Source organism: Schistocerca gregaria, chromosome 9 (genome assembly GCF_023897955.1).
Source record: "Schistocerca gregaria isolate iqSchGreg1 chromosome 9, iqSchGreg1.2, whole genome shotgun sequence".
NCBI lineage: Eukaryota > Metazoa > Arthropoda > Insecta > Orthoptera > Acrididae > Schistocerca > Schistocerca gregaria.
The window spans coordinates 140,650,630-140,673,163 of NC_064928.1; the positions used below are offsets into that span (position 1 = coordinate 140,650,630).

Below are 22,534 nucleotides of genomic sequence, written 5' to 3' on the forward strand. Positions count from 1 at the left end.
TTTGCGTAGAAATAGAATCTGCTAGGTATTTTAAAATATTTATTAATAACCACTTACAGTCTGTGTTTTGCGAGATCAGTCTTCAACGTGCTTAAACTATCACTTAACATCCTTCTAATTTGGAAATTATGATAGCAACTAAGTTGTCAGTCTTCTTAACTGCTCAGTCCTCTTCCGAACAAAATCTTATGCCAAAGTATAATAAAAGTTCTTCATTAATCAAAATAAACAACTATCCATTCTTCTGGGACGCAAGACGGGAAGATATTCAATAGCTTTGATAATTACAATTAGGCATATAAAGAGATAATAATAATAATGTGTTGCTAATTACCGGTACTGAAATTTCTGTTTTGAGCCCCGAACGTTATTTTTGTTGGAAATCGTTTCACATAACTCTTGAAAGTATAATTTTAAATTACACACCAAGAACATCTTCTTTGTGATTGTGTCGGCTTCCAATTTATTGCGTTACTTTCTCCATTGGATATTTATGAAATAGAACACCCTTTAAACGTTGCCAATATCTCCTGGAAACACAAAGTAATATTCTGCCAATTTCAATAATTCCGAACAGGATTCTTAATGACGCATTTATCTGATACAAAATGTCCACTTTTCGTATGCCAAAGGTTTTTTAAAGGCTGAATTTTTTTCGTATGAATTTTTTGAAATTGTGCTACCGATGAAATAAATTACCTCTATCCAGCTTTACGTTTCTTCGAGGCAAAGTTTCTGAAGTTTCATCTGCTTTCTGTAAGTTGGCATATCCTACTCTGCATCACTCGCTATGCGTGTAGCGTGGTTGTAACGTCGTGCGTTTTCTTTTTCTTTTATTGTCATTTAAACACTTTTACATAAGGTAGGCTGGCAGCAGCATACTACACTGCTCTTCAGCCACAAGTTTAACAATTGAAAAAACAATGGAGACACAGAATAGACAGAACAAAATTGTGGAGCAAAAAACAGTAGACACATAAACAAAGAACACGTAGCCGTTCACACGCAAAGACACCGAAAGAAACTGTTGGCACTGCACAAAGACACTGATGAATTAGACGGTACAGGTGAACGAAGGAGCGTGACAGCGAAAAACACTAAAGCACAAAGACGATGGCACACACACGATAAACTGATGGCGATTATCTTTGGCGCGTGAATGTCCACTTAGCGTGTGCGAGTCCAGGGACCTGCCAAGAGGAGAGGAAGGTGGTCGGGGTGGGAGAGGGGAGAGCAGGGGTGCCAATCGCAGGGGGGAATGGAGGGGAGGAATGAAGGGAGGAGGGTGTAGGGGAATCCCGGGGGAGGAGGGGGGAGGAAGGGAGGATGGAGGGAAAGGAGAGAGAAGGGAGAGAGGATGCCCTAAGGAAAAAACACAGAAAGTGGGATGGGAGGATCAAAGTTGAAAGGAGGGGAGGAGGGCATCATCAGGGAGGGGGATCTGGCGGAAGCCACCTTAGGAGAGGGTAAGGAGGGTGGAGAGATGGAGAGAAGGTGGGACGCGGAAATACAGGTGCGGCAGCAGATGGGGGTGGGAGAGGATGTGAGAGACAAGCAGGTGAGGGAGATCTAGTTTACGGGAGGTGTAAAGGATCTGTATCCGTTCTAGGAAGAGGAGGAGGTGGGGCAACGGAATAAGATCATACAGGATCCGTGTGGGGGAGGGGAGACGGATAGGCGAGGGACAGAGCATGGCGTTTGAGGATTTGAAGGGATTTGTAAAAGGTAGGAGGGGCGGAGATACAGGCAGGATGGGCGAAGCAGAGGATAGGGCGGATGAGGGATTTATAGGTGTGGAGGATGGTGGAGGGGTCCAGACCCCACGTACGGCCAGAAACGAGCTTGAGGAGATGGAGCCGGGAGCATGCCTTGGCTTGGATCGACCGGAGGTGGGGGATCCAGGAGAGGCGACGGTCGAAGGTGACGCTAAGGGTCGGGGTGAGGGCGATAGGATGGCCGTAGATGGTGATATAGAAATCGAGGAGGCGGCGTAGTGCGTTATGTTCATTCGGCTTAAGAAGAAAACCATAGGACACATACATAGCAATATTATTCGTTGGTATTATCTGTACATTGTGAGGTGACAGGCTCTGGGGGGCGGGTGTGAAGACCGCAGTTTCTGTAGTAAAAATCGAGACAGATTGGCAGCTGAGAATCTGGCGTGTTTACATCTAAGATGGGTGTGCATCAGCCGTCTTGACAGCAGCGCAGTCATCCTACTTTCGGCACCAACCGACAGATGGCGGTACTATAAAATGAGTACGGTTAGTTTGGCGTCCAGCCACGTGACGGGGAAAGCTAACTGCCGGCGGGCTTTCTCTGGGCTGCTTTTAGCATAGAGCTAAAGTGAATGTATGAAGTAAAAAATACTGGTTCCAGTGTAGCACAAAGGAGCTTGCAGGCTCAGTTTAAAGCAGAAAATTAGCCGGTTGTGCCCATATAAAAGCGCCTTCAGGCGCCCTGGTAGTTTTTGAATTATAATAAATTGAATACTTTTAGTAACTAAATAAAATTGTAATTGGGAATCTTACAGACGCTTTGACCAAATTTTACGAAGAAGGTCTAAAATGAAAGGTCTGAATGAGTAGTATTAAGATATCTATGAAACTTCTTTTTCCATGTTTGAAAATTCAAGTAAGGAGCTGGAATGCTGTTTTCGTGATTAAAATGCAGAATTTTGATAAATAAAAAATTGAAACTATAAAGATAGTGGCAGTACGGAAAAGTAGACATAAGGAAAAAGGTAATACAATAATAATATTAGCTATTTATGCCTTGAGAGTATTGTAAATAACGGAAAGTTCTAAATGAAGAACACATAAATTTTAATAATGAGAGATTAACATTCCGTACAGAAATTCCTGATGATGAATCGGAATTCAGCGGAAAATTTCCGTCTGAATAGAAGCGCTATATGCATTTTATTGTATCTACATTAAGTGTAAAAGAAAATTTTATGCGCAAACAAACTTGATTTGACTTCAGAGTGTTCAAACCGAGAGCTTTTAACGACGGCCATTTTCTGAGGTAGGGCAGTCTTTCAGTTGAGTTGAAAGGGGTAGCACGTGCGACTGGCGAAATTCCGTGCACGAACTGGTCTTGGAGTATTTTTCGTACCGCGAAGTCGCAAAGAACTTCTGATTCAAACTGTTGTGCGCTGTTGGATTCTGAAGAATTCTCGGTGGTGCGTTTGTGAGACTTGTGAAAATTTCGCGCACGAGTTGAACTTTGAATATTTTCGTACCGCGAAGTCGTGACGAACTTTAACTCTGAATAACCGCTGTGGGACATAGTGATTTCAGCTTGCGGTTGGACTTAAGATTGTCTTTGGCGTATTATTATTTTTCGAGAAGTATTCTCCGCTCGGAACTTTGTTCATCTTGGGGTTTTAGCTATTTTAAAAGCAATATTAAATGAAAAATTGCTGAACGATTGTGAGTAATATTTGAGTGGCGCTGTTGAACTAACTCGGTAAATATCTTAGGTCAAATCAGGAACACTTAACTTCAGTCAAATCTGTTCTGAACAAGTTAAAATAAATTCCAGTTAACTAAAACTGTGTTGTAGTCACTAAAAAGTATTCATGCCTGCTAACATTTGTTTTATAAACTTGACATCAATTTAAAATTACTGTGTATATTGCAGCGGATGTGGTTGGCATCCCTCAGACCTAACGTAGCTAATTCATAGAATAAGTCCAACCACATTTTATGGAACCCCAAGGGGTACATGCTATGTAGGTGCTTTGGTGATAATAGTTTGTTTTTTTTTCTGCAGAAGCACGTGGGGTCCCGAGCCATCTAGTTTCACTAGATAACTGACTTTGATCTAAAATTATTGTGATCATCCAGTGCAACCAGTGTTTTTCTCCCGTTCTCGACCCAGCGAAGCTCGTAAATGGGTTTTTCTCGTCCTTAGTAGCTCGCAACATCTGTATGGTATATCTCCTTATTCCTCCTTTTCTTATTCCCAGAGCTTTGCTCGTTAGCATGGCATGATTGTGCGTTCTCCATTGCCAAAAAGCCTGAGAAAAGGTGGCCGGGCTTTACTTGTAGGCTATATATTTGACCCACCTCAACCACAAAATGCGGGAAACGTCTGGTTAAACCCGAACACTTGGCAATGGCTCTGAGCACTATGGGACTCAACTTCTGAGATCATCAGTCCCCTAGAGCTGAGAACTACTTAAACCTCACTAACCTAAGGACATCATGCACATCCATGCCCGAGGCAGGATTCGAACCTGCGACCGTAGCGGTCTGGCGGTTCCAGACTGTAGCGCCTAGAACCGCTCGACTTGTCAATCCTAGGCAAATTGGTTCTAGCTCTGTCGAGTACTGATAACACTGTCTCACACGAGTATGCTCCATTTCCGCATCCTTCACAGTAATTACTCAACATCTGATGCCGTCCACGCGTTTTGTATAACCTATGAGCCAACACAAATGACACTAATCCAGTCTGGTTGCCATTCTACGTGTCACAGAGAACTGCGACTCAAATCATTTTCATCCAACCATATCTTGCAGCTTCTTCACTTTCCAGTTAGCTTGTACGAGGCCCGTCCAGTAAGTGATGCTACACATTTTTTTCTCTGCCGATTTTGGTTGAAAAAATACAGAATTTGTTGTGTGACATGGTGGAGTATTCCCGCTTCAGCCCCTATAGTTTCATGAAGTTCCGATGGACGGGGGCGCTGTACGTTGTCTCTAAAATGGTATCTGTAACGAAGGTGCGTTCCAAGCAGACAGCTGTCATTGAATGTCTTTTGGCGGAAAATCAGAGCATCGCAAGTATTCATAGGCACTTGCAGAATGTCTACGGAAATCTGACAGTGAACAAAAGCACATAAAGTCGTCGGGCGAGGTGTCTGTCATCATCACAACAAAGTCGCACCAACCTGTCTGATCCCTCACGCGCCGACCGACCCTCAGAAAACTGAAGAAATTTTTTCAGCGTGTTCGTCGCTACAGAAATGTCTCCTTCTCCCCGACAACACAAGCCCTCACTAAACTTCATTGGACTGTTATTCCTCATACACTCTATAGAAAACACCTCACAACTTCCATCCTTGGCCCAAAGAAGGGTGCATCATGGTGAAGTTACTGATGCAGCTTTACGCTGGCTCCAACATCGATCAGTGGAGTGGTACGATGTGGGCATCCAAGCCCTCCCAGTAACGTAGCTTAAGGCCGTCGCATTGAACAGGAGATCACGTCGATGAATACGGTTTTGTAGCCGAAAGAATGGGGAATAATATAGTGTATTTGAATCCGGAATAAAACCATCCTGCTTTGGGAAAAGAGGTGTGTTGCAGTATGCCTACTCACTGAACATTCCTCAAATATATGAATATACGATTTCTGGAATGACTTTATTCTTGATGCATAAGTGAAGTCACCACAGTAATATCTCAGTGGTAACTAGAACCAACAATTGTAAAAAACATATGTGCATTCAACCAGCTAGCAGGAATTATTACCGAGCGAGGTGGCGCAGTGGTTAGACACTGGACTCGCATTCGGAAGGACGACGCTTCAATCCCGCATCCGGCCTTTCCCTAAATCACTCCAGGCAAATGCCGGGATGGTTCCTCTGAAAGGGCACGGCCGACTTCCTTCCTCATCCTTCCCTAATCCGATGAGACAGATGACCACGCTGTCTGGTCTCCTTCCTCAAACAACCAACCAACCAGGAATTATTAAGTAGCGGGCGTGCGACCAAATTATGGTCACGTAGTTGCGTCACAAATCGCAACGGAGCGATTAAATGAACTTCTCCAAATCGTCTGTTCAAGACAGTCTCCAGTGTGCAAAATTTGTCCGACACATTTTGACTTCTGAACAAAGTCAGTGGCAAGTGGACGCCTGCCGTCAGGTAGACCGGTCGCCTGGTGCAAGTCTTCTTAGTTGACGCCACTACGGCGACTTGCGCGTTTTTTTTTCTTTTTCTTTTTTTACATTGCTCGCGACCAATTTTAATTTTTCTTCTTCTTTTCCGACACAGGAAAAACACCGAAATTAAACACTCAAATGGCAGTGTATTCCTTCAAAAAACGAAAATATTCACTCTTTTTTTTCCAAAGTACTTATTGACGGCAGTCAATTAAAATAAAACAAAGGGGAGAAACCAGAAAAACGTATCGGAAGGAATGGGGCATCAATTTTAACGTGCACACACATTCTTTCTTCCATCACTTCTACATGGTGGAACATCTAAATCCATAGAAGTGTCCACAAAAATAAAAAATAAACATTTAAGAAAAGGGGGTACATGGCAACTCATCCAATGCCTTGTCGATGAAACACAAGATACAACATATTAGAAAAAATTCACGATAACGGGGCATCCTGAGCCACGTCCAATGTGCGGTGGCCATATATTGGGAAGAGGCAAACGGATCTGCGTCATATCCACACACCATCACGTAGTGGACATAATGACCAACAAGCCACATGATGGCATTGTTCTTCGAGCGAAGAAAGAAGGTTCAATTGGGACGCGCGAGAATCTCCCTGCGTGTTGATGGAAATGAGGTGATGATGATGACAACACAGCACTCACTCCCTGAGTGGACAAAATCTCCGACCCAGCCGGGAATAGAACCCAGACAACTTTACAGGGCAGTCTGCGGCGCTGAACACTCAGCTATCGAGGCGTACACTTTAGTGAAATGAATAAACGCAAGAAACTCGGATAGTTGTTTTCTGGGAAAGTACATCACAGGAGACGAGAGCTGGAGTTATCAATATGAACCTATCATAAAACAACAAAGTGCAGTCTGGGTATCAGACCACCAATGCCCGAATTGTAAATATGACACAAAAGCTGAACAACAACCTAAAGAAGGTTTTTCTGAGAGTTTCACGCAGTTGGACAAACATTATACGTGTTATATTAAAAGGGGTCAATCTACATACACGACTTGAAGTATTAAAACCAGCGTCTTAACTTTTCACTATTATCTTAATCCAGCCTGCAAAAGCTTTTGACTGAATGAGCGAAAACACTGTGACCACTGCCTATCGCGAGACTGAAATGAAGACTGACGCCATTGTGAAAACGCGACGCAGCAAGGAAAGTAAACAAGCAGAGCAGAGATGAATGGGGAATCACTCTAGATTAGAGCTTTTTAGACCGATATACGAGGGTCGCCCAAGGGTTAATACACGACATTTTCGTATCAGCCAACAACAATAATACTAACGCGAAACTGCAGGTACGCACTGTTTAAAATTTTCAGGGTTTCCGTTTCCTCCGACAGACTGCGTAGCTGCAGCAGTGTTTCAGCATGGCGCTTATAAGTGATACAAATTACAAGCAGCGTTTCGTCATTGAATTTCTCACTGCAGAAAAAGGAACTATTGGGACCATTCGCAAACGGTTGTGTTAAATTTTGTTCCCTCACTACAATTACAAGAAGATTTCTTCAGTGAACGCATTTCGCTTTATTCAAGTAAAGGATCATCAGTTGTCTGTAAGATATTTACAATTGATTTGCTTAGCCTATAAGATTGCTTTGCTTATGGTAATTTCTGATTGGTTTTTCGTCTGCGTCAGGAAATGCTAGCACGTCTTTGGTTTCTTGTTTCATTATTCACTGACAGTTGTGGTTTAATTTTTCGCTGCTTTGCAGAACTATGCATTAATTACGTGTTACACAGACACTTTTTCGTACACCACTGTTCACTGTTTGTGTGATTTTATGTCTGTATTGTGTTTTATAGTGTTGACAACATTGCCACTACTTTGTCTTTGACCTAGACGTTTCTCTTTTTCTCTGCATTTAATTATATGTGTGTTATCCTATTTAATTGAGCTGTTGTGTATTTATATACTGTGTAAGAGTAATGAAGGAATGGTAATGGAGTTTTTATAGTCAATAAATGTGGGGAGGAGTAACAAAAATGAGTGCATAGTTGTGTGATGGAGGAAAAGGTGGAGAGCAAGAAGTGAACTGAAACTGGGAGTTATTGGAGGGAGGAGTTAGGTGGGAGAGGGTGAAGAATGGAAGAGACCCTTTTCTTTCAAATGTGATTTCTTCAATTATTTTATACAGTTCTGGTTTCCAATATTTATTTCGTCATTCAGCAACTCCATTACACTACCATGGCTTACATCCATTCATATTTGCTTTCCCTTCCCCACGTATTGAACACAAAAGAACTTCATCACTATTCCTTCATTACTCTCACACAGTACATAAATACACAACATATTTAAATAGAATAGCACACGTACACTGAAGAGCCAAAGAAACGGGTACACCTGCCTAACAACGTGTTGGGCCCCGCGAGCATGCAGAAGTGTCGCAACACTACCTGGCAGAAACTCGACTAAAGTCTTAAGTAGTGCTGCAGGGAACTGACACCATGATTCCTGCAGGGCTTTCTATAAATCCGTAAGAGTACGACGGGGTGGAGATCTCTTCTGAACAGCATGTTGCAAGGCATCCCAGATATGTTCAATAATGTTCATGTCTGGGGAGTTTGGTGGCCAGCGGAAGTGTTTAAACTCAGAAGAGTGCTCCTGGGGCCGCTCTGTAGTAGCTCTGGACGAGTGGGGTGTCACATTGTCGTGCTGTAATTACCCAAGTCCGTCGGAATGCTCAATGGATATGAATGGATGCAGGTGATCAGACGTGTCACCTGTCAGAGTCGTATCTAGACGGATTAGGGGTCCCATATCACTCCACCTGCACACGCCCCCCACCATTACAGAGCTCCACCAGCTTGAATAGTCCCCTGCTGACACGCAGGGTGCATGGATTCATCTGGTTGTCTCCATACCCGTACACGTCCATCCACTCAATACAGTTAGAAATTAGGCCACAAGTGCTAGTGTCCAACGATAAAGCTTTCAGAGGGAATTTCCTGATGAAGGCGAAAACCCAAGAAGAAATTACCCTAAGTAAAACCAACGAATTGTAAACGAACTGTTTTTCGACATTAAAAAGAAAACAAGTTGTAAATATCTTTAATTACAGATCAGTGATGATGTTTTCCTTCAATAAAGCGGAACGCGTCTGGTGAGAGAAACACGCATTTTCTTGTAGTTGCAACGACGGTACAAAAGTAAAGCAATAACGGACAACGTGGCTATGCAAATGAAGATGTTTGTGAGCAGTAGAGGGAGCATGTGCAGTCGGCAGAAGTGTGATTAGTCGCTGGATAAAGAGAATGAGGTTGTTACGAGAAGTGGTTCGGCAGATCTCGAAGACTTGTGGTGTTCAGGGCGGCCATCCACAACTGTCACGCCTGCCCAGATGCACCTGCTGCGTTCGTAAAGGTATTATAACTTCAATTGGTGTTTTTACCTTACTTGTAATATCGACACTGCCATATGCTGTCTCTGTTGGAATTTGTATTTAGACTTTATAGAGAATATTGTTCTGTCTGGTTTTTAGGCAAATATTAGTCAATTTGTGTTTATTATTTTTCTCTTGAGTGCTTGGATGACAGTATATCACCGATATTACTTGTTTACATAGTAACCACTGGAAGTAGGTGATGTGTGGAAACTTCAGTTATATTTTCATTATTATCTTAGGTCTCTTTGTCATTTTGTCTGTTTTGTGTTCAGATTACTATGTTTTATTTTTTACGTAAAAATTTTGTTATGGTTTAAGGGTTGTGATATTTTCTTGGCGTTATATCTTTGTAGTACGGTGTTGTGTTTATGCTGTTACTATGGATGTGTGTTGTTAGTATCTCCAGTTTGTTTATTTTACGCGTTTTCCTGTTTTATAACAAGAATAAGGTTTTCAGTATATTTTTTGTGCTCGGTAATTTAGAGGGTTACTATGTCCACACTTTACTTACTACCAGTGGTGACTATAGAAATATGTAATATTGCAAATCCACTGACATCCAAGCAGTCAAGGGAAAAAGCAACGCGCAAAAACTGACTAATCTACACTCCTGGAAATGGAAAAAAGAACACATTGACACCGGTGTGTCAGACCCACCGTACTTGCTCCGGACACTGCGAGAGGGCAGTACAAGCAATGACCACACGCACGGCACAGCGGACACACCAGGAACCGCGGTGTTGGCCGTCGAATGGCGCTAGCTGCGCAGCATTTGTGCACCGCCGCCGTCAGTGTCAGTCAGTTTGCCGTGGCATACGGAGCTCCATCGCAGTCTTTAACACTGGTAGCATGCCTTGACACCGTGGGCGTGAACCGTATGTGCAGTTGACGGACTTTGAGCGAGGGCGTATAGTGGGCATGCGGGAGGCCGGGTGGACGTACCGCCGAATTGCTCAACACGTGGGGCGTGAGGTCTCCACAGTACATCGATGTTGTCGCCAGTGGTCGGCGGAAGGTGCACGTGTCCGTCGACCTGGGACCAGACCGCAGCGACGCACGGATGCACGCCAAGACCGTAGGGTCCTACGCAGTGCCGTAGGGGACCGCACCGCCACTTCCCAGCAAATTAGGAACACTGTTGCTCCTGGGGTATCGGCGAGGACCATTCGCAACCGTCTCCATGAAGCTGGGCTACGGCCCGCACACCGTTAGGCCGTCTTCCGCTCACGCCTCAACATCGTGCAGCCAACATCTCCTACACTGGCCGTACACCTCTGGTGATCGTCGAGGGGACACTGAATAGTGCACGGTACATCCAAACCGTCATCGAACCCATCGTTCTACCATTCCTAGACTGGCAAGGGAACTTGCTGTTCCAACAGGACAATGCACGTCCGCATGTATCCCGTGCCATCCAACGTGCTCTAGAAGGTGTAAGTCAACTACCCTGGCCAGCAAGATCTCCGGATTTGTCCCCCATTGAGCATGTTTGGGACTGGATGAAGCGTCGTCTCACGCGGTCTGCACGTCCAGCACGAACGCTGGTCCAACTGAGGCGCCAGGTGGAAATGGCATGGCAAGCCGTTCCACAGGACTACATCCAGCATCTCTACGATCGTCTCCATGGGAGAATAGCAGCCTGCATTGCTGCGAAAGGTGGATATACAATGTACTAGTGCCGACATTGTGCATGCTCTGTTGCCTGTGTCTATGTGCCTGTGGTTCTGTCAGTGTGATCATGTGATGTATCTGACCCCAGGAATGTGTCAATAAAGTTTCCCCTTCCTGGGACAATGAATTCACGGTGTTCTTATTTCAATTTCCAGGAGTGTATAAATCACATATAACAGTACACATACAACAAACGTCCAAGTAACGTATAAATAAAAATTCTAGGAAAGACAGCACATGGCAACATTGATAGTTACTGTTTGCAGTATAAAGACTACCACCTATTAATGTGTTTACAGAACATGTTACTATGGCAATATGCCAAATTAGCTCACTGTGATTCACACCATACAACTCATATAAAGAGCAGTGTAACTGGTATGTCATTATCGTAACAAGTCAGGTGACTGATTCAACAGGCGAACTCTCGACCTAACACAAATTTGAGGACTTCGGGAAAAACTAGGTTAGACAGTGTTATCGCATCCATCCTAGAGCCGTGAACTAGCTCCCTCAGACTTCCACTTTTTTGGGCCATTAATGGATGCCATTCGCGGAAGACATTTTGAAGATGACAGAGAGGTGATCCGGATAGTGAAGAAATGTCTTCGTGATCAGAACAAGGAGTGGAGACGACGTGGTATACACGCCCTTGTGTTGTGCAAGACCAAATCCATAAAATGGGAAAGACTTCACCTGTGAAAATAGGGAGTGTAGAGGAAACATCATTATTTTTGTGTGTACGTTTCATTGTGTTCGATAAATAACTGTTGAAGAAAAAAAATGTGGTGCATTTCTTTTTGGGCGAACCCCATATAACCTCAGTCACGTCCATTCGCTGTTATTCTCAAATATAGCACTCAGTTCGTAAGCGAAATTTGCTATATTCTTAAATTACTGAATGTTCCAAAGGCCAGTTCGTCGAAAGAAACATGATAAAGTGAAAAATATAGCTTGCCTCATTTGACAAAATCGGGACAATAGAAATGTAACACCTGAGTATAGTATACTATTAATATTATATTCGTTCAGGTGCAACTTAATTTTTACTTTTACTCTTTATTTATCGCCAGTTCCACCCAATTTTTTGGGAATGAGCTCTTTTCCTACCTTCACGCCAAGCGATTCAACTCTTCTTGGGTTTTGCTTCCTCGAGAACTGCCCACTCATGCACATCCTGCCTGACACTCTTGTATTTCGTTGGGTTGTATCTGTTTCTTAAGAGTCTTGTTTTACTACTGTGATCCATTTTATCTTTGCCGCAAGTTTAGCAGAATCCCGCATCTTGTCTAGTCCAGTTTTATATTCATTCAGTGAAGTGAAATGTCGTGTGACGAGGGCCTCCCGTCGGGTAGACCGGTCGCCTGGTGCAAGTCTTTCGATTTGACGCCACTTCGGCGACTTGCGCGTCGTTGGGATGAAATGATGATGATTAGGACAACACAACACCCAGTCCCTGAGTGGAGAAAATCTCCTACCCAGCCGGGAATTGAACCGGGGCCCTTTGGATTGACAGTCTGTCGCGCTGACCACTCAGCTACCGGGGCGGACTATTCATTCAGTGAATCTTTTTCCGTTTAAAATGCGTGTTTCAAACCCATTAAACAAGCTCTGATCTCATGTCTTACTTATCAGTATTTTGAGACGCATCTTTTATAGTAAATGTTTTCTGTAAGTCTAAAGCCTGTTTCAGTTTTGTGGCAATGAATTTAATAAACAATATTTTCTAGGTTGGTCTCTTGAGAGGTTTCGCCAAATTGTAGAGAAACTTTGGGGACCAAATATGTACTTTTCCGTTCCTAATGAGATATGAACACTTACTCCTTCTGTAGTTTCCTTAAGAATATCTGCTTGTTTTTGTGCTGTTTCAATGCTCCAACACAGAATCACCAGTTTGTGTGCAACGCTAAGCAGACTAACGTGATATTCGTTCTTCATTATTTGATTGATTGGTCTATTTTAATCTTTGATTTGTTAAATTATTCCATTAGTTTTGTGTGATGCAGTGTGAAACAAATAGACATTCCTTGTCACATTCCTGATTTAATTTCAATGTTTGTCTTAAATTTTCCCTAAATTTTTACTTGTATTTTGCGCCATTTAGCGTTTCTCTAATAGTTGGACTGGTCTTCAGAATGCTTATAAGTCATAAGCTCATTTCTAATTTACAAATGTGGAAAATCTTCCAATTATATTATTTTTTTATTTTTGAGTAGTAGTTTCAAAAGAAGCTACTTGGAGAGTAGGCATTTTTCCTAAAACCTCCTTGATATTTACCATATTTTTATTAAAATTACTGTTGTTTTGGTCCACATGGCAATGGTGTTATGTAGTAAGCGTATCAGAACAGTTTTAAAGTTTATTATTATTAAATACTGTACGTTGAAAAATTCATTGTAGTTGCTAGTGATACGGTGTAATGAATTTTTTGTGTGCTTCAGTGAGTCACATAACACCACTTCCTCAAGCATGTAAATAATGTTAGCAAGGTTCTGTTTGCACAGGCTGATATGAAGGTAGCACTGTTAGTGGCATATAAAAATTCTCTAGAATGTTACTAAAGCAGAAGTCGAATGGAATGGTACAGAGAAGCATGTCAGACTATCGGATTTGTTTGATATAGGGAACATGAATCTGTCATATTTCACATAGGAAACTGTGTGGAAGTAAACTCAACTTTTAGTTTATTCATGTTAGTTAAGACTAAGTATCGTGTGGGAAAGTGTGTGAACTGAGTCGCCGGCCGCTGGTGGCCGAGCGGTTCTAGGCGCTTCAATCTGGAACCGCGCGATCGCTACGGTTGCAGGTTCGAATCCTGCCTCGGGCATGGATGTGTGTGATGTCCTTAGGTTAGTTAGGTTTAAGTAGTTCTAAGTTCTAAGGGACTGATGACCTCAGATGTTAAGTCCCATAGTGCTCAGAGCCATTTGAACCATTTTTCAACTGAGTTGTTTTGAACTCCTACTTCCAAGCAGAAAATTCAGTTTGTTTAATAACCTGTTTCTCAACTGTGTCTCATGCTGATTATGGCAGTGCTCTTGCGTCATAAGATTGCTGAAATTAGCCTATGATCGCTCTCCGCCACAAACCCTATTATTTCACTGAAAACTAATGGTAGTTCTTGCTGCTAATAGATCTCATCCAGCTTAAGCTTAATGTCCTTAAACGAAACTAAAAGCGAAAACTGAATCGTATGAAAATAACTAACAGAACAGAGAAATCATTGGTCTGAAAAAAAGAACTATCAACCCTTTTCATGTTGTAACCAGCAGTATACGATTCGCCTGTGTAGATGTGGGGTGTGTTCTTTCCGACATGTCCAAAAGAGAAAACACAATTTTTGACCCAGCGGCCACAACTGAGACGCAAAGGAATTACAGACATTGGTAGCAAGTGGGCATTGATTTAAATCAGTGGGGAAGGTTGAAAATTTGTGCCTGACCGCAATTCGAATCAGGGTCTCCAGCTTACTAAGTAGACGGTCTGACAACAAAGCCATCTCGACACAGTGGTCATCCCAGCATACATCCCGCCCTACCCAAAGTCTCAACTTATCCATACGCTACTAACGTAGCTCCCATTGTCCATTTCCGCATCATTCGTGGCATTTCGCCGCTTCCCAAAGAGTTCGAGCTTGGTGTACATCCACACTGAAGAGATCATTGGCCATACTCACCTTAATTTTGTATACATATACATCTTCCTCACCTTAATTTTATATATCCCCCCTCCCCCAAGAACCATGGACCTTGCCATCAGTGCCTCAGCGATACCGGTAGCCACATTGTGGGTGCAACCACAGTGGAGGGGTATCTGTTAAGAGGCAAACGTGTGGTTCCTGAAGAGGGGCAGCGGCCTTTTCAGTAGTTGCAGGGGCAACTGGATCATTGACTTATATGGCCTGCGAACGGCTCAAAGCAATGGAAAACTACAGCCATAATTTTTCTCGAGGGCATGCAGATTTACTGCATGGTTAAATGAGAAGTTGTCCTCTGGGGTACAACATTCTGGAGGTAAAATAGTCCCCCATTCGGGTCTCCGGAAGGAAACTACTCAGAAGGACTTAATAAGTCCCGGCCGCAAAATACTAACACGAATTCTTTACAGACGAATGGAAAAACTGATAGAAGCCGACCTCGGGAAGATCAGTTTAGATTCCATAGAAATGTTGGAACACGTAAGGTTATACTGACCCAACGACTAATCTTAGATTAAGGAAAGGTAAACCTACGTTTCTAGCATTTGTAGACTTAAAGCTTTTGACAGTGCTGTCTGGAATATTCACTTTCAGATTCTGCAGGTGGCAGGGGTCAAATACAGGGTGCGAAAGGCTATTTACAATTTGTATAGAAACCAGATGGCAGTTATAAGAGTCGAGGATCACGAAACGGAAGCAGTGGTTGGGAAGGGAGTGAGACAGGGTTGTAGCCTATCCCCGACGTTATTCAATCTGTATACTGACAACCAATAAAGGAAACAAAAGAAAAGTTCGGAGTAGGTATTAAAACCCATGGAGAAGAAATAAAAACTTTGAGCTTTGCCGATGACATTGTAATTCTGTCAGAGACAGCAAAGGACTTGGAAGAGCAGTTGAACGGAATGGACAGTGTCTTGAAAGGAGGGTATAAGATGAACATCAAATAAAGTAAAACGAGGATAGTGGAATGTAGTCGAATTAAATCAGGTGATGTTGTGGTAATTAGATTAGGAAATGAGACACATAAAACACTAGATGAGTTTTGCTATTTGGGGAGCAAAATAACTGATGATGGTCGAAGTAGAGAGGATATAAAATGTAGACAGACAATGGCAAGGAAAGCGTTTCTGAAGATGAGAAATTTGCTAACATTGAGTATAGATTTAACTGTCAAGAAGACTTTTCTGAAAGTATTTGTATGGAGTGTAGCCCTGCATGCAAGTGAAACATGGACGATAAATAGTTTAGACAAGAAGAGGAAAGACGCTTTCGAAATGAGGTGATACAGAAGAATGCTGGAGATTAGATGGGTAGATCAGGTAACTAATAAGGAGGTACTGAATAGAATTGGGGAGATGAGAAATTTATGGCAAACTTGACTAGAAGAATGGATCGATTTGCATGGACATGTTCTGAGGCATCAAGGGATAACCACGTTAGTACTGGAGGGCACCGTGGAGGGTAAAAATCGTAGAGGGAGACCAATACACGAATACACTAAGCAGATTCAGAAGGATGTAGGTTGTAGTAGGTACTTGGGGAGGAAAAACCTTGCACAGGATAGAGTAGCATGGAGGGCGGCATCAAACCATTCTCTGGACTGAAGACCACACCAAAAAATATATATTACTGGCGATTAAAATTGCTACACCAAGAAGAACTGCAGATGATAAACAGGTATTCATTGGACAAATTTATTATACTACATCTGACATGTGATTACATTTTCACTTAGTTTGGGTGCATAAATCCTGAGAAATCAGTACCCAGAACAACCACCTCTGACCATAATAACGGCCTTCATACGCCTGGGCATTGCGTCCAACAGAGCTTGGATGGCTTGTACTGGTACAGCTGCCCATGCAGCTTCAACACGATACCACAGTTAATCAAGACTAGTGATTGGCGTATTGTGACGAGCCAGTTGCTCGGCCACCATTGACCAGACGTTTTCAATTGGTAAGAGATCTGGAGAATGTGCTGGCCAGGGCAGCAATCGAGCATTTTCTGTATCCAGAAAGGCCCGTACAGGACCTGCAACATGCGGTCGTGCATTAAGCTGTTGAAATGTAGGGTTTTGCAGGGATCGAATGAAGGGTAGAGCCACGGGTCGTAACACATCTGAAATGTAACGTCCATTGTTCAAAGTGCCGTCAATGCGAACAAGAGGTGACCGACACGTGTAATCAATGGCACCCCATACCATCACGCTGGGTGATACGTCAGTATGGCGATGACGAATACAAGCTTCCAATGTGCGTTCACCGTGATGTCGCCAAACACGGATGCGAACATCATGATGCTGTAAACAGAACCTGGATTCATCCGAAAAAATGACGTTTTGCCATTCGTGCACCAAGGTTCGTCGTTGAGTGCACCATCGCAGGCGCTCCTGTCTGTGATGCAGCGTCAAGGTTAACCGCAGCCATGATCTCCGAGCTGATAGGTCATGCTGCTGCAAACGTCGTCGAATTGTTCGTGCAGATGGTTGTTGTCTTGCAAACGTCCGCATCTGTCGACTCAGGGATCGAGACATGGCTGCACGATCCGTCACAGCCATGCGGATAAGATGCCTGTCATCTCGACTGCTAGTGATACGAGGCCGTTGGGATCCAGCACAGCGTTCCGTATTACCCTCCTGAAACCACCAATTCGATATTCTGCTAACAGTCATTGGATCTCGGCCAATGCGAGCAGCAATGTCGCGATACGATAAACCGCAATCGCGATGGGCTACAATCCGACATTTATCAAAGTCGGAAACGGGATGGTACGCATTTCTCCTCCTTACACGAGGCGTCACAACAATGTTTCACCAGGAAACGCCGGTCAACTGCTGTTTGTGTATGAGGAATCGACTGGTAACTTTCCTCATGTCAGCCCGTTGTAGGGGTCGCCACCGGCGCCAACCTTGTGTGAATGCTCTGAAAAGCTAACCATTTGCATATCACAGCATCTTCTTCCTATCGGTGAAATTTCGCTTCTATAGCACGTCATCTTCGTGGTGTAGCGATTTTAATAGCCAGTAGTATATATATATATATATATATATATATATATATATATATATATATATGTGTGTGTGTGTGTGTGTGTGTGTGTGTGTGTGTGTGTGAGTTCGTGTCTGTTTACTTGGACATAATAGGATTGGGCTGTGGATAAGTTGAGAATTTAGGGTTGGCGGGAGGCATGCAGTTGCACAGACCACAGTGACCAGAAGGCTTAGTGACCATAGCATCTGCGTATTAAGCAAGAAACCCAGGTGCAATGACTGTAAATCCTTTGTGCCTTGATTCAGGTGAGTTGCATATCATGTACTTTTTCTTTACAAAGTTTCGAAAACATTTATATATAACTAATCTGTTTCAATCATTTACAGGTGATTGTAGACGATGATAAAGAAGGCAGTCCTACCATTTTGGATGAGCTGGTAAGCCAGATAAAAGATGAACGGCGTCTCGTCATTGTGTCATCGCAGGGAATTAACTGCTTGGATGACAAATACAAATCATCTGACGTCTCCGACGACAGCTGGAATGATTGCCTGGACATCAAAGTCAGACTGAACGGGGACAGCTACGAATGCCACCTGCGAGACCTGGTGGCAGGAGTCGATGCTCTCAAGTCGCTGCTGGACGAAAAGCCGGCGCTCTTGCTGGCTCTGGCACGGCTGTCGCAACCTCTGAGGATGGGCCGGGAGTTGGAAACGCTGCCTGCACACTACGTAACAAGGGAGTTGGTGGACCAGAGGCTGCTGACGGACGAGTTCTTCTCGTCTCTGGATGGGATTCATGAGTATGAAAGTAAACAGCAAACAGTCAAGCTCGAAGCAATGGACTCTGGTAGGAACACAGTGATCGTGGTGGGCAGACCCGGAGTGGGCAAGTCGATGATGCTGTCGTATGTGGCAAAGAAAATAAAAGAAAGGGTCCCCGGCTGTTGGCTATTAAGAGTCAATCTGTTGGAGTTTTACACGGTTTTAGAGCACAGTGATAGCGACGAGAAAGCTGTGGAAGGCATCTTAGGGCGGTCAGTGTTTAGTGAGGGCGAGTTTGGTGAACTGGAATACGCACTACTTCGCTACAATCTGCGAGAGTCCCCAAGAGTGGTCTGTCTCGTGGATGGCTTCGACGAGGTGTGCCCAGATTACATCAGAAGGTGTTTCGGTGTGTTGCCTCTGCTTTCACCACGTGAGGGCAAGCTCGTGGTGACAACGAGGCCAGAAACTGTCAAGCTCTTGAAGGCTCAGATGGGTGTGAAAGCACACCCGCTGGAGCCTTTCAGTAACCAAGAACTAAAAGAATTCTTCAGACGCCACTCCTCGGCGGGAAACATCCAGCGCTTCCGTAGTCTTAACAAGGGCGTGAGGAATCTTCTGAGAACCCCTCTGTTTGCTGAAATGTTTGCAAATCTGCCTCAGGAATTAGGTGAGAGATACGACATTGTGACGCTGTACGAAGCTTTCTTTCGAAATAAATTCAGGAGGCTTTACGAGGAGAAATATGGTGACAACTTTTCCGCTCCTGGGAAGAAGATAGAAGTGAAGGAGGCACAGAAGAAACATGAGGAACAGTTGATGCTCCTCGCAGCATCGGTTCTGTTGCGCGGTCCAAACATACCGGTAAAGCCGTCATTGAAGAGGGACTACTTTGTGAAGGCCGGAATTGTGTACGAGTTTGTCGATGGGAAACCCGCGTTTCTGCACAGGACGTTCGCCGAACACTTCCTCGCCAAATGGTGTTTCCTCGGGGATGGAAAGCAGAGTCGTGCGGCAGTGTACCGCAAGGCCTACGTGCGCAATCGACTCGAGTTCTTTGTGGAGTCCTTCAACCGCAGGGCAGTGAGGGGTCGGCCGCTGCTGGAGGCTGTACTGGACGGCGACCAGGGCAAGGTGCAGGAGCTGATGGCCGACGGTGCCGACCCCGGACAGACAGACGAGTGCGGGCGCAACGCACTGCATCTGACCGCAGCCACCGATACGGTAGGCTGCGGTGGGGTCTTCTCCATCTCTGTGCTGCAGCGACTGTGGGGAGACGCTTGGGAGGCCACGCTGTCTGCTGTGGATGGCCTGCTGGGGTGGACTCCCTTGAGGTACGCCGTTGAGGGTGGACGCTGGTTCGCCTTGTACAAGCTGCTGTTCGCTGGCGGTGACCTCAGCCACCTCGGAGACTTCCAGGCGGGGCTACACGACCCTGAAACGCTGCAGGGCATATTCGAACAGTACGGATACTGGATGCTGTACAAACATGTCATCGAGGGGAAACATCACGTAAAGGAAAGCATGGAAGAACAAATCGAGGTAAATCAAAATGTACCATGTACCACATGATATGTAGCTGTAACTTTCTGGCAGATGAAAACTGCATGCTAGCCGGGACTGGATCCGGAACTTTGGCATGTTGCTAGTTAACGCTTCATTGTCAAGTCACACTTTGGTGACCACCTGTCAAAAACCTGAATAGGCACTTTTTTCAGCGTGGAAGATGGACAGGCAGAGTGTCAGTGAGGTTCTGGAAGGTACTGATAGGGATATGGATCCATGAAGACCTCAGTGTCATGGTCAGCTGCACTAGGTCTCTTGGTTGAGGATCCATTATGGCCAGTCCGGGTGGCCGAGCGGTTCTAGGCGCTACAGTCTGGAACCGTGCGACCGCTACGGTCGCAGGTTCGATTCCTGCCTCGGGCATGGGTGTGTGTGATGTCCTTGGGTTGGTTAGGTTTAAGTAGTTCTAAGTTCTAGGGGACTGATGACCTCAAATGTTAAGTACCATAGTGCTCAGAGCCAGTTGAACCATTTTTTTGATCCATGATGCGAAAAGCCTGATAGAGGTGGTACTAGAGATTTTCATTGTGCGGGGGTTTGGTAGCACATTCTGGTGCTCATTGAATCACACATGTACCTTGCCCGCTGTGTGACATGTTGCATTGTTCTGTTGGTATATGCCCTCATGCCAAGGAAAAACCAACTCCATGCAGAGGTGAACATGGTCCTCTAGGATACATACAGTCTTGTGTTGATCCATTGAGTCTTCCAGAATGACTAGATCACCGAAGGTATGCCACGAAATCATTCCCAGACAATAAGGCTTCCTCCTGTGGCCCTGACATTTCTGTTCCAGGATGTCTGCTTCCACACATTTCAAGTTGTGCACGACAACAGACATTGGTTAGGTCTGAAAATGGCGTGTGTCTTCACTCAGTGGACGACAAGTTGCATTACTGCTTATTCCAGCCTTTGTTGCTGAACCACAGCACTCAGCGTGGGTACACGAACCAGGTGCCTGCTGCTGAAGCCCATATGGGGCAGCACCTACTGAACGGTCATTGAGGAGACAGTGTTAGTGGCTCCTTGGTTCATTTGGGCGGTAGTTGCTTAACAGTTGCCTGCCTATTTGTCATATGCATCTCTGCAGCAGACGTTTACCTCTGTGACTCTGACTCTGAGGACTTAACAGTGGAGCTCATCAGTCCCCTAGAACTTAGAACTACTTAAACCCAACTGACCTAAGCACATCACACACACCCATGCCTGAGGCAGGATTCGAACCTGCGACTGTAGCATTCGCGCCATTCCGAAGCCCCTAGAACCACTTGGCCACCGCGTCCGGCATTCACCTCTGTCACCTATGATCCATGGTGCACCACATTTGTGTTGGCGGTGGTTTTGGGTAGCTCCGTTTTACCAGGCACAATGTACTTTATCCATTGTGGTAAGCAGTTGGTTTTTATATTTAGCCATCTCGGGAATTCATCCACCCATGGCTCGAAACCCAATGATCTTGGGCTTTGGGATAGCAGATAAATCGCATTAACACTATCACTGCATCGTTTTCCATGCTCCCCGATATGGTTTACATATCCATATCCTCCATTGCTAGTCTGCGACTGGTTATTGTGGGTTGATGTCATAAATAGGTGGTGCTAACATGAATGTGACTGGACCTTGTATTAGGGAATAAGCTATCCAGGCACGACTCACAATCTGCCATCATAGGTTTACTTCCGCCAGTCCCTCGTCTCCTACTGTGCAAACCTAATTGAAGGTCTCTTGCATTCCTGGCTTGACTGTTACTCCTAGAAGAAAGTATATTTCTGGAATATGGCTCACTCAGACTGAATTTTTTCTCTGTAGTGACGTTGCACTGACACGAAACATGATTTCTTCCAATAGTATTAGTTCTGCAAGGTTAGTGCAGTTCTCCTGTGATGTTTGGGAAATAGTATTATGAGAGCAAGAACTGCCAGTCTCCTATTGGTGGTAACGTGACGAAGAAGGAGGAGGAGGAGATTGACAGACAAAACGAGGAAAGGGAGAGATGGGCACCGATATTGGAAAGGGGGGGGGGGAAGGGGCAGGTGATGGTCAGAGAGAGGGTGAGAGGCGGAAATGGACAGAGAGAGGTGAGAGGAGCAGATGGGCAATGGACAGAAGGGGAACGAGCAGATGGACGGAGAGAGGAGGAAGGGCTGATAGACAGAGTGTTGGGGGAGATAAGCACAGAGAGCTGCTGGAGGAGGTGCAAGGAAAATACGTACTAACAGAAGATAGTATTCACACAAGGTTGGCGCCGGTGGCGACATCTACAACGTGCTGACATGAGGAAAGTATCCAACCGATTTCTCATACACAAACAGTAGTTGACCGGCGTTGCCTGGTGAAACGTTGTTGTGATGCCTCGTGTAATGCCGGCCGAAGTGGCCGCGCGGTTCTAGGAGCTACAGTCTGGCGCCGAGCGACCGCTACGGTCGCAGGTTCGAATCCTGCCTCGGGCATGGATGTGTGTGATGTCCTTAGGTTAGTTAGGTTTAATTAGTTCTAAGTTCTAGGCGACTGATGACCTCAGAAGTTAAGTCGC

General features: G+C 44.6%; 1 protein-coding gene across 1 annotated transcript in view; it reads left to right on the plus strand.

Moving 5' to 3' along the window:
• LOC126291468 (uncharacterized) overlaps positions 1–22,534 on the plus strand; it is a 107,503-nt gene that overhangs the window by 54,431 nt on the left and 30,538 nt on the right. Inside the window, exon 5 of the mRNA XM_049984979.1 lies at positions 18,058–19,977. Within this exon, the coding sequence (XP_049840936.1) occupies positions 18,058–19,977 (1,920 nt within the window). The remainder of the gene's footprint in view (positions 1–18,057; positions 19,978–22,534) is intronic.